Source organism: Ranitomeya variabilis, chromosome 6 (assembly GCF_051348905.1).
Source record: "Ranitomeya variabilis isolate aRanVar5 chromosome 6, aRanVar5.hap1, whole genome shotgun sequence".
In the NCBI taxonomy this organism is placed as follows: domain Eukaryota; kingdom Metazoa; phylum Chordata; class Amphibia; order Anura; family Dendrobatidae; genus Ranitomeya; species Ranitomeya variabilis.
The window spans coordinates 574,647,968-574,661,436 of record NC_135237.1 but is presented as its reverse complement, the minus strand read 5'-3'; the positions used below and the strand labels follow the sequence as shown (position 1 = coordinate 574,661,436).

The 13,469-nt window shown below is 43.5% G+C and overlaps 1 protein-coding gene across 1 annotated transcript in view; it reads left to right on the top strand.

The window, feature by feature from the left end:
• LOC143783142 (cytochrome P450 2C25-like) overlaps positions 1 to 13,469 on the top strand; it is a 326,648-nt gene that overhangs the window by 191,061 nt on the left and 122,118 nt on the right. Inside the window, exon 6 of the mRNA XM_077271461.1 lies at positions 12,161 to 12,334. Coding sequence (XP_077127576.1) covers positions 12,161 to 12,334 — 174 coding nt within the window. The remainder of the gene's footprint in view (positions 1 to 12,160; positions 12,335 to 13,469) is intronic.

Genomic DNA, 13,469 nt, shown 5'->3' with positions numbered 1-13,469 from the left:
CAAAGATCTGGCTACAGCTAGTGTGCTTGTAATCATATAGCAAAAAATCATTGAAACTAATAAAAAGATAACACACGCTGAGCTCATAGAAAGCACTAAGGCCAACCATGTATGACAGTAATACCCTGTAATATACCAGCCACTAGAATCGCTGAAGTAACTCACCGCACAAAGAAGACAATGGTGCCTGGGGACGCGCCTCCGCCCCAACGCGCGTTTCGGTGGGAACACCTTCGTCAGGGGGCAGGGAAACAATGTGCACAACGAAGTTTAAAAAGCGCTGGTACCGGAAATGAGACATGCCAAAAACCGGAAGTGACGATGTGACAGCCCTGGGACCCGAGCGTCAAACGCGCCCGAGTGCAGCCGAGGAGATCCGACTCACAGGGGCCCCATGTGACACGAATCATCCAACGGCTACACCCAGGACGCGCAGGCGCCCAGAGACACCAAGGCAGCAGCGACGCTAAACCGGTGGATGTGAGGAATTTTATAATAAAGGCACAGCCATAGACTGATAATACCACATGTCATACAGAAAAACAGGTGCAATAATTAGCCAACAATAATTATGCTGCATACAGAATTACAGAAGAATGCAATGATTAGCAAATAATAATTTTACTGCATACAGAACGATAAATCTGCAAAGATATGTTAGCCATAGCCTTTAACAATAATAAATCCCACATTGTAGGATACAAAATTATACAATATAATAATGCCATTATTACTATATAATAATGCTATTATTACAACACCCAATAAAGCATAGTCAGTACTATAGATTAATTGCAGATATCCAATATTAAAACATAACATGATATTTTTGAGCCGTACAGAAAAACAATATATCCAAATAATTATATACTTTGGAAACGGCGTCATATCTTGATCCTTGATCTTGATTCACATGGTATTTTTGAGCCGTACAAAAAAACAATATATCCAAATAATTAGATGCTATGGAAACGGTGTCATATCTTGATCCTCTTCGAAGCAATATTTCTGCATTCCTCTTCATATGGACAGTATGTTAAAGTCTTGATGATGAGCATGATTCACTTCCTAAGAACAGCATTCAGGTACCACATACGCTAGACAAATAATAAAAACAATTAAAAACAAGTAAAAACAACCAGTCTGATCCTGGTAGTGCCAAAGCCAGACCGACAACAGCAAACGGAGACCGAAAAATGGAGATGAATAATTTGTATAATTATAATTACACGCACCTATTCAAGGAATGGGGCATAACTGATATTCTCATTTAATCCTGCAGGTTGGACCGTACCCAAAGTCCAGATCCACTTGGACTCGATACGGGCCAATCTCTGGAATGTGCCTCCCCCCCGAATCCCAACTTCCAGCAAATCAATACCCCTAGCTCTAAGAAGGCCAGAGTTGCAGTCATGGAACGTCTTAAAATGTCGGGGAAGTGTTTTAAGGGTGGAGATGTCCTCAACTGCCACCGCTGCGTCGATACCCAGGACATGTTCCCGGATACGCGTTTTAAGATGGCGGGTTGTCATGCCAACATATAGCTTAGCACATGGACATGAGACCAAATATATTACATTTTTACTTGTACAAGTTATTTTCTTGTTGATCTTAAATTCACGTGACCTATCACAATTGTGGAACACGCTTGTTCTCTCAATATTTGGACACGCGACGCAGCGGCCGCATGGGACACACCCCACCCTAACTGGAATAGAATCAAGAAAAGTGGGAACACGTCCACCACTATAATGACTGTGAACCAGATAATCTCTAAGATTTCTGGATCGCCTGACTGCAACACTGGCCCTCTCAGGCAAGTATCGTGCAATAACTGGATCCGCTCGCAACACATGCCAGGATTTTTGTAGGATCTCTCTCATTTTAGGAAACTGAGAATGATATCTCGTGGTGAACCGCACAATCTCATGATTAGATTTATTATTAGAATTGTATAACAGCGTATCTCTAGAAGAATGTTTAGCTCTATTAAAAGCCTTTTTTATACTTCGCCTACTATGTCCACGAATTAATAACCTATTCTTCAAGTCCTCCGCTTGAATAAGAAAATCTGCCTCTGTTGAACACAACCTGCGTAAGCGAAGAAATTGACCCGTTGGTATTGCCCGAATAACATGGCTGGGATGGGAGGAGGAGGTGTGCAACAATAGATTAGTGGAGGTGGGCTTCCTATACAGGGTAGTCTGAATGGTACCATATGGATCCCGTTTTAGCTTGACATCTAAAAAATCAATCGTCTTATAATCCGATTTATATGTCAGAGTTATGTTGTTATCGTTGTTATTTAGAGAGGTCATGAAGGTCCCAAGACTGTCAACTGAACCCCGCCAGACAATCATAATGTCGTCGATGTACCGCGCCCAGAGAAGGACGCGGCACATCGACTCCGGAAGGTCAGGCGGGGGGAGGTCCCTCTCCCACAGCCCCAAGAACAGGTTGGCGTACGCCGGGGCGAAGGGAGCCCCCATCGCTGTCCCTTGGAGCTGCAGGAAGAAGGACCCCTTGAAAATGAAAAAATTATGTGTTAAAGCAAATTCCAATAATTGACAGATTAAATCCCTCATTTCTTTAGATACACTTGACATATTAAGGAAAAATTCCACCGCTTTAAGTCCATCCTGGTGTCGAATACTGGTATACAGAGATTCTACATCAGCTGTTACCAGTAATTCGTCTTTTTCAAGATGTAAATCATTTATCAATTTCAAAAATTCACCTGTATCTTTGAGATACGACGGTAAATTTAACACCAACGGTTGGAGCTTTGAGTCCAACCATTGATTAACCTTCTCCAGATAGTTGCCCCTCCCTGATATTATAGGACGACCAGGGGGCGTCCTCATATCCTTGTGGATCTTGGGAAGTAGATAGAAGGTGGGAATTGTGGGTTCACTCACCAATAATGCCGAGGCCAATTGACTAGTGATGACTCCCACATCCCTAGCCCTCCTGATGATGTCAGTAAGTTGCTTCGAATAGGCAGACAAGGGGTTAAATGTAAGTTTCTTATAACAGATTTTGTTGTTGAGCTGGCGGAAGGCCTCTTTTTCATACATAGTGTTAGGCCAGACAACAACATTTCCCCCCTTGTCTGCCGGTTTAAAGACAACATCCCCAAGATCCTGAAGGATACGAAGGCGCCCCCTTTCCTCCCTAGTAAGGTTGTCCCTATAAATAAATCCTGGGATTTCCCTAAATTCCTTAGTGACCAGTTGAACAAAAAGGTCTATATTAGGACATGAAGAAAGAGGAGGGAATTTTTTAGATTTAGTACGGATGGCAGCTGGAATCATACCTCCCTCGGGGGTGTCATGCTCAATTGCCAATTCTAATTCCAACAAGGTAATTAACCTTAGTGTTCATAAGTTTACCACTACTGATTTAGAGTTGTTGGAAAGAGGCCTTTCCTTTGCACCAGCCGCATCATTTGATGCTTTTGAAGCTGTCAAGGACCTTCATCTTTTTGCTAGGTCCTTGATCTTCAAAAAATATTTTTTTGATGGTAACCTTGCTGCCTTTTTCCCACAGAAGAAGAACAGATAGCCCTCCGTACATTGGAAGAATTGGCCTAATATAGGCCTTTTTGTTCAACTGGTCACTAAGGAATTTAGGGAAATCCCAGGATTTATTTATAGGGACAACCTTACTAGGGAGGAAAGGGGGCGCCTTCGTATCCTTCAGGATCTTGGGGATGTTGTCTTTAAACCGGCAGACAAGGGGGGAAATGTTGTTGTCTGGCCTAACACTATGTATGAAAAAGAGGCCTTCCGCCAGCTCAACAACAAAATCTGTTATAAGAAACTTACATTTAACCCCTTGTCTGCCTATTCGAAGCAACTTACTGACATCATCAGGAGGGCTAGGGATGTGGGAGTCATCACTAGTCAATTGGCCTCGGCATTATTGGTGAGTGAACCCACAATTCCCACCTTCTATCTACTTCCCAAGATCCACAAGGATATGAGGACGCCCCCTGGTCGTCCTATAATATCAGGGAGGGGCAACTATCTGGAGAAGGTTAATCAATGGTTGGACTCAAAGCTCCAACCGTTGGTGTTAAATTTACCGTCGTATCTCAAAGATACAGGTGAATTTTTGAAATTGATAAATGATTTACATCTTGAAAAAGACGAATTACTGGTAACAGCTGATGTAGAATCTCTGTATACCAGTATTCGACACCAGGATGGACTTAAAGCGGTGGAATTTTTCCTTAATATGTCAAGTGTATCTAAAGAAATGAGGGATTTAATCTGTCAATTATTGGAATTTGCTTTAACACATAATTTTTTCATTTTCAAGGGGTCCTTCTTCCTGCAGCTCCAAGGGACAGCGATGGGGGCTCCCTTCGCCCCGGCGTACGCCAACCTGTTCTTGGGGCTGTGGGAGAGGGACCTCCCCCCGCCTGACCTTCCGGAGTCGATGTGCCGCGTCCTTCTCTGGGCGCGGTACATCGACGACATTATGATTGTCTGGCGGGGTTCAGTTGACAGTCTTGGGACCTTCATGACCTCTCTAAATAACAACGATAACAACATAACTCTGACATATAAATCGGATTATAAGACGATTGATTTTTTAGATGTCAAGCTAAAACGGGATCCATATGGTACCATTCAGACTACCCTGTATAGGAAGCCCACCTCCACTAATCTATTGTTGCACGCCTCCTCCTCCCATCCCAGCCATGTTATTCGGGCAATACCAACGGGTCAATTTCTTCGCTTACGCAGGTTGTGTTCAACAGAGGCAGATTTTCTTATTCAAGCGGAGGACTTGAAGAATAGGTTATTAATTCGTGGACATAGTAGGCGAAGTATAAAAAAGGCTTTTAATAGAGCTAAACATTCTTCTAGAGATACGCTGTTATACAATTCTAATAATAAATCTAATCATGAGATTGTGCGGTTCACCACGAGATATCATTCTCAGTTTCCTAAAATGAGAGAGATCCTACAAAAATCCTGGCATGTGTTGCGAGCGGATCCAGTTATTGCACGATACTTGCCTGAGAGGGCCAGTGTTGCAGTCAGGCGATCCAGAAATCTTAGAGATTATCTGGTTCACAGTCATTATAGTGGTGGACGTGTTCCCACTTTTCTTGATTCTATTCCAGTTAGGGTGGGGTGTGTCCCATGCGGCCGCTGCGTCGCGTGTCCAAATATTGAGAGAACAAGCGTGTTCCACAATTGTGATAGGTCACGTGAATTTAAGATCAACAAGAAAATAACTTGTACAAGTAAAAATGTAATATATTTGGTCTCATGTCCATGTGCTAAGCTATATGTTGGCATGACAACCCGCCATCTTAAAACGCGTATCCGGGAACATGTCCTGGGTATCGACGCAGCGGTGGCAGTTGAGGACATCTCCACCCTTAAAACACTTCCCCGACATTTTAAGACGTTCCATGACTGCAACTCTGGCCTTCTTAGAGCTAGGGGTATTGATTTGCTGGAAGTTGGGATTCGGGGGGGAGGCACATTCCAGAGATTGGCCCGTATCGAGTCCAAGTGGATCTGGACTTTGGGTACGGTCCAACCTGCAGGATTAAATGAGAATATCAGTTATGCCCCATTCCTTGAATAGGTGCGTGTAATTATAATTATACAAATTATTCATCTCCATTTTTCGGTCTCCGTTTGCTGTTGTCGGTCTGGCTTTGGCACTACCAGGATCAGACTGGTTGTTTTTACTTGTTTTTAATTGTTTTTATTATTTGTCTAGCGTATGTGGTACCTGAATGCTGTTCTTAGGAAGTGAATCATGCTCATCATCAAGACTTTAACATACTGTCCATATGAAGAGGAATGCAGAAATATTGCTTCGAAGAGGATCAAGATATGACACCGTTTCCATAGCATCTAATTATTTGGATATATTGTTTTTTTGTACGGCTCAAAAATACCATGTGAATCAAGATCAAGGATCAAGATATGACGCCGTTTCCAAAGTATATAATTATTTGGATATATTGTTTTTCTGTACGGCTCAAAAATATCATGTTATGTTTTAATATTGGATATCTGCAATTAATCTATAGTACTGACTATGCTTTATTGGGTGTTGTAATAATAGCATTATTATATAGTAATAATGGCATTATTATATTGTATAATTTTGTATCCTACAATGTGGGATTTATTATTGTTAAAGGCTATGGCTAACATATCTTTGCAGATTTATCATTCTGTATGCAGTAAAATTATTATTTGCTAATCATTGCATTCTTCTGTAATTCTGTATGCAGCATAATTATTGTTGGCTAATTATTGCACCTGTTTTTCTGTATGACATGTGGTATTATCAGTCTATGGCTGTGCCTTTATTATAAAATTCCTCACATCCACCGGTTTAGCGTCGCTGCTGCCTTGGTGTCTCTGGGCGCCTGCGCGTCCTGGGTGTAGCCGTTGGATGATTCGTGTCACATGGGGCCCCTGTGAGTCGGATCTCCTCGGCTGCACTCGGGCGCGTTTGACGCTCGGGTCCCAGGGCTGTCACATCGTCACTTCCGGTTTTTGGCATGTCTCATTTCCGGTACCAGCGCTTTTTAAACTTCGTTGTGCACATTGTTTCCCTGCCCCCTGACGAAGGTGTTCCCACCGAAACGCGCGTTGGGGCGGAGGCGCGTCCCCAGGCACCATTGTCTTCTTTGTGCGGTGAGTTACTTCAGCGATTCTAGTGGCTGGTATATTACAGGGTATTACTGTCATACATGGTTGGCCTTAGTGCTTTCTATGAGCTCAGCGTGTGTTATCTTTTTATTAGTTTCAATGATTTTTTGCTATATGATTACAAGCACACTAGCTGTAGCCAGATCTTTGGTGATCTTGTTTCCACATGTGTACGGTCATACCCATTGCAGCTATCCTGCATATATCACTCTAGTTAGAATGGTCTTGTGGCTGTGTGATCTCTCGCCAATTGATTATAGCTATGCATTGTTGCGGATTATCGATTTTCTTGCCGCAATCTATATGTATTGAATAATACTGGGTTTTTGTGTTATTTTTCCTAATTTTCTAGTGATTATTTTGTACCGTCTACTTAGTTATTTTCTACGAGAACCTTGTCTTTTAGACTAATATGTACTTAGTGGACATGGTCCTGGGCATGCGCCTCCTGCTGCTGCTTTCAGTGTTTTTCTGTTAGTGCCGATTTTTCCTTCCCTGCACTTTGGTCATATTATGTATAAATAAAAGTTTATTTGTATTTATTTTTTTGAGTTGGACCGTCATTTCATCTTTTTTTCTTTTGTGCTAGATTCTTAACCCTGTGTCCTTCCGTTTGGACCTCCCTGCATCCTTTTCGATTCATAATGTTTTTCATCGGTCATTGTTGCGCAGGTATGAGGTACCGGCTGTGCCTTCCGTTGAGCCTCCTGCTCCGGTGTTGGTTGAGGGTGAGTTGGAGTACGTTGTGGAAAAGATCTTGGACTCTCGTGTTTCCAGACGGAAACTCCAGTATCTGGTCAAATGGAAGGGATACGGTCAGGAGGATAATTCTTGGGTCACTGCCTCTGATGTTCATGCCTCCGATCTTGTCCGTGCCTTTCATAGGGCTCATCCTGATCGCCCTGGTGGTTCTGGTGAGGGTTCGGTGCCCCCTCCTTGAGGGGGGGGTACTGTTGTGAAATTGGATTCTGGGCTCCCCCGGTGGCCACTTGTGGAATTGTACTTGTGTGCATCATCCCCTCTGTTCACCTGCTCCTATCAGGATGTGGGAGACGCTATATAACCTTGCTCCTCTGTCAGTTTCATGCCGGTCAACAATGTAATCAGAAGCCTTTCTGTGCATGTTCCTGCTACTAGACAACTCCCAGCTAAGTTGGACTTTTGTCCTTGTGTGTTTTTGCATTTTGTTCCTGTTCACAGCTGCTGTTTCGTTACTGTGTCTGGAAAGCTCTTGTGAGCGGAAATTGCCACTCTGGTGTTATGAGTTAATGCTAGAGTCTTAAAGTAATTTCTGGATGGTGTTTTGATAGGGTTTTCTGCTGACCATGAAAGTGCCCTTTCTGTCTTCTTTCTATCTAGTAAGCGGACCTCGATTTTTGCTAAACCTATTTTCATACTACGTTTGTCATTTCATCTAAAATCACCGCCAATATATGTGGGGGCCTCTGTCTGCCTTTTGGGAAAATTTCTCTAGAGGTGAGCCAGGACTGTCTTTTCCTCTGCTAGGATTAGGTAGTTCTCCGGCTGGCGCTGGGCATCTAGGGATAAAAAAACGTAGGCATGCTACCCGGCCACTTCTAGTTGTGCGGCAGGTTTAGTTCATGGTCAGTATAGTTTCCATCTTCCAAGAGCTAGTTCTCATATATGCTGGGCTATGTTCTCTCGCCATTGAGAATCATGACACAAAACGACAACATCATGCAAATTATGCAGAACAAGAAAGAGAATCACCTCCTGATGTACGGGAGTCATGCACATGGTCATTTGCGTCCAATACTGAGGCGTATTCTCAGCCAATGGCGTAGCATCAATTCCCCTCAGAGGAATAGGAAATTCCAAAGGCTCCAGGACAAAACCACAGCGCCTGGCAAACGACAAATCCATCAGATTCAGGGCAGCACCCGAATCCACAAAAGCCATAACCGAGTAGGACGACAAAGAACAAATCAAAGTAACAGACAAAATGAATTTAGGCTGTATAGTACCAATGGTGACTGGTCTAGCAATTTTTTCTAAGCGTTTAGAGCATGCTGAGATAACATGAGTAGAATCACCACAGTAAAAACACAACCCATTTTGACGTCTATGACTTTGTCGCTCAATTCTGGTCAGAGTTCTGTCACATTGCATAGACTCAGGTCTCTGTTCAGAAAACACCGCCAAAGGATGAGCAGATTTGCGCTCCCGCAAACGCCGATCAACCTGAATGGCTAAGGCCATAGAATCACTCAGACTTGTAGGGGTGGGAAACTCCACCATAACATTCTTAATGGCTTCAGAAAGACCTTCTCTGAAATTTGCAGCCAGGGCACACTCATTCCATTGAGTAAGCACCGACCATTTCCGAAATTTTTGACAATACAACTCTGCTTCATCTTGACTTTGAGAGATAGCCAGCAATGCTTTTTCTGCCTGATTCTCAAGATTTGGTTCCTCATAAAGCAGTCCAAGCGCCAGAAAAAATGCATCCACATTCAGCAATGCAGGATCTCCTGGCGCCAGGGAGAAAGCCCAATCCTGAGGGTCGCCACGCAACAAGGAGATAACAATTTTAACTTGCTGAGCAGAATCACCAGAGGAACGAGGTCTCAGAGATAGAAATAACTTACAATTATACTTAAAATTCAGAAACCTAGATCTATCTCCAGAAAAAAACTCAGGAATGGGTATTTTAGGCTCTGACATAGGGCTATGAAAAACAAAATCCTGAATGCTTTGCACCCTTGCAGTAAGATGATCCACACTAGAAGTCAGAGTCTGAATATTCATGTCTGCAGCTGAGCTCAAAACCACTTAGAGTTCAAGGGGATGAAAGAAGCTAGACAGACTGCAGCAAGGAAGAGCGGGAGGAAAAAAAAGAAAAATGTACTCCGGTCTTCATTTTATCCCACTTCTGCGATGCATTAAACACTTTTTGGCCTGCTATACTGTTATGATCCTTAGTGGTTGAGGATCACAAATTACTCCAGCAAGTAACTAAACATAGGACAAGCTCTAGGGAGGTGGTAAACTGGACTGACCGCAAATCTGAACCTATCCAAACACACTAGAGGTAGCCGGTGAACGTGCCTAAAATCCTAGACGTCTCGAGCCAGCCTGAGGAACTAACTACCCCTAGAGAGAAAGAAAGACCTCGCTTGCCTCCAGAGAAATAATCCCCAAAGATATAGAAGCCCCCAACAAATAATAACAGTGAGGTAAGAGGAAGGCACATACACAGGGGTGAAAGCAGATTCAGCAAATGAGGCCCACTAATACTAGATAGCAGAAAATAGAAAAGGGATCTATGCGGTCAGTAAAAAACCCTTACAAAATATCCACGCTGAGAATTCAAGAACCCCCACACCAACTAACGGTGTGGGGGGAGAAACTCAGTCCCCTAGAGCAACCAGCAAGCAAGGAAATCACATTTTAGCAAGCTGGACAAAAAAACATGATGAACACTGATAATCAGAAAATGAACAAACAAGAACTTAGCTTGTCTTGGAGAGACTGGGAGCAGGTAGTCACAAGGAATCTGAAGAGCACTGAATACATTGATAGCAGGCAAGGAACTGAGTATCCAGGTGAGCTAAATAGGAAACCAACCAAGGATAACGAACCAGCTGATGCAGCCAACCTGCAGAAAGACAACACTACACAGTACCGCTTGTGACCACTAGAAGGAGCCCAAAAATAGAGTTCACAACAGATAAGTTCCTGCTGGTTCTTTGGTTGTCCATTTGTTTTGGACTTTATTGCCCTGCTTATTTCTTGTTTCTTTTTGTCCAGCTTGTCATTATGATATTTTCAGGCTAGCTGGAAGCTCTGGGGAAGCAGATTTGCCCCTCCACACCGTGAGTCGGTGTGGAGATCATTTTTGTGAACTCTGCGTGGATTTTTAGTTTTTTATACTGACCGCACAGTATCCTTTCCTATTTCTGTCTATCTAGATTAGAATTGGCCTCTTTTGCTAAAATCTGTTTTCATTTCTGTGTATGTCATTTCCCTTTCCACTCACAGTCAATATTTGTGGGGGGCTATCTTTCCTTTTGGGGGTTTCTCTGAGGCAAGATAGTTTTCCGTTTCCATCTTTAGGGGTAGCTAGTTCTCAGGCTGTGACGAGGTGTCTAGGGAGTGACAGGAACAATCCCACGGATTAGGAACTGCGGTCAGTAAAGTTGCCACCTCTCCTGACCTTGTCCCATGTTTAATTTTAACCACCAGGTCATATCACTGTTGCTCCTTAACCACCAGGTCATAACACTGTATGTCTATATGTATGTACTGTATGGAGTATGTATGGAGTATGTTTTTTTTTTTTCATTCAACACATTAGCCGGATGATGGGACTACTACTGTCCCATCATTGGCTAATGTGTCAATCACTGTCAGTGTAGCAGGCATCGTCTGATGGGACTTGTAGTCCCATCGGACGATGCCTGCACACACGCACAGACCCCCGGCACACCGAACAGACCCCCGGCACGCCGCACAGAGACCCCCGGCATGCCGCACAGAGACCCCCGGCACGCCGCACAGAGACCCCCCACGCCGCACAGAGACCCCCGTGCTGCACAGAGACCCCCCACGCCGCATAGAGCCCAGGCAGCCCACATACAGCCTCGGCACGCCGCATCGAGCCCCGGCACGCCACATAGAGCCCGGGCAGCCCACATACAGCCCCGGCACACCGCATCGAGCCCCGGCACGCCGCATAGAGCCTGGGCAGCCCGTATACAGCCCTGGTAGGCACGTACAGATCCCTGGCAGGCCCACACAGACCCCACCCACACACACAGACACTCACGGTGTCTGCCCACGCACCTCCCACACTTTTCCCCCCTCTGGAACAGCATATAGAAGGACAGAAAGGGCTTATCTATGTTCCGATATTTGTGTCCCATTGACTTGCATTGGTATCGGGTATCGGTATCGGCGATATCGGATATTTTTTGGATATCGGCCGATCCAATCCAGTACTGATACTTTTGTATATCGGAAGGTATCGCTCAACACTAGTCATGTTTTAATTAATAAATAAAGTTACACTTTTATTATGGATCTCTTTGGTATTCGACCAATTATTTGGTGCGAAATGTAATATATATAAAAAAACATTGATGTGGTATGGCCGATTTCAGGCTACCAATCATATTGTCTCATGGAGTTAAGCCACCACTAGTCTGTTCATGGCTCTCTCATAGACAGCACAAGAACAAACCAGAATGAGCTCTCCTGTATTTGGGAGAGCTGGTAAAATAACTACTGACCGAATGGTCAGCCTAACCATCGCTTGGCCGAAAGCCATCTAATATACTTTACTATGGCTAGTTATTTGGGGCCACACTGCCTCTTTTATAGATTGCCCAGATTAGTCAAAATGCCATCCAGGCTTCTCATTTACAAAGGCTTAGAGGGAACAAATCTCCTATCCTGACTACATTGTTGCTTATTGGATCCCTTATCTATTTCATCTTCTACAGGTCTGCAATGTTGTTCCGATCCTTCTGAACTTTCCGATCATCAAGCAGAGAGTCTTAAAAGAACAAGAATTTCTCGAAAAGTTTGTGACAAAGTACATAGAGAAGCACAGAAAGACTCTGAATCTGGAGGCACCGCGGGACTTCATAGACTATTACCTGCTGAAGATAAAGGAGGTAACAGGAATCAGATGAGGCTGCTGAAAAGCCTTTATAACAATATCAATGTTAAGTGGGGGAGTGTAACAAGCAAAAAAATTACAGGAGCAATGGGGAAGAAAGAAAAGAGAGGAATGCTCCCTTACACGAGCAATCAGTTCCCTTCTGTGCCTCACATCGCACAAGCCAGTGGCACAGTCAGAAGAACGGTTTCCACTCACCAACTTTGTGTACGCGTAAAATAGGTTCCCAAAGCAGAACTGCTCTGTTGCAATGGTTGTCCACTGGTACTTGTAGTCCTTAATGTGCAGATTAACAAAAAAAGTCTAGGAATATGATGACCGAAATTAGGATTTCTGATAACGTGCACTGGTGGACCACAAGTACCAATGGCCAACCATTGTAACAGAGCTGTTTGATTTAAAGACCTTTTTATTCTTAAGTGTGTCTAAAGGTTGGAAAAATCCTGTCATGGTGTTACCGTGACAGTGTGAAGCCAGAAGACCGCAGAGTCTGATTGCTTCTACTCCGGCGCTGAAAAGAAGCACTTCTCCTTCATTTTAAATGTGTTTATTTCTTCTGGCAGAACAGGGGTTAATCGGCTATGTTGAAAATCCCTGTGTTCACAGCTGAGCTCAGTTAGCCACTCCCTTTCCCTTTATAATCTGGGCTCTGTTACAAATCCTTGTCAGAGCTAGCATTTGCTACATGGCTATGGGTGTGAGAGGAGATCATATGAGAGGGAGAGTTGAAGGAGTAAGCTGTGACTGTTGTGTGGTTTGTATGTGTGGTAATTCCTTATCCTTCTCTGTTTTGGTTTTTTCACCTACCTCTATGCCCATGTGAGTTCCTCTGTTATATGTGAGTGAATAATTTGTATGCCTGGAGTTTTCTGTTAACCTTTGTCTGCATTATACCCAATAGAGAATAAGGAAGGTACAAACTATGTAAAAATGTATACATTTATTAAGCACACATATATATCCATAAATACAAACATTGAATCACAAAAATGTATAAATGTGCAAACAATAACAATACCCTAAAAATAGGGGAAGAGTAAGACAGACTGTATATAAGCAAAAAGCCGATAGGAACCACAGTCAATCCGGAATATACATCACCATAGCCAGGAATAACACATACCACTAGC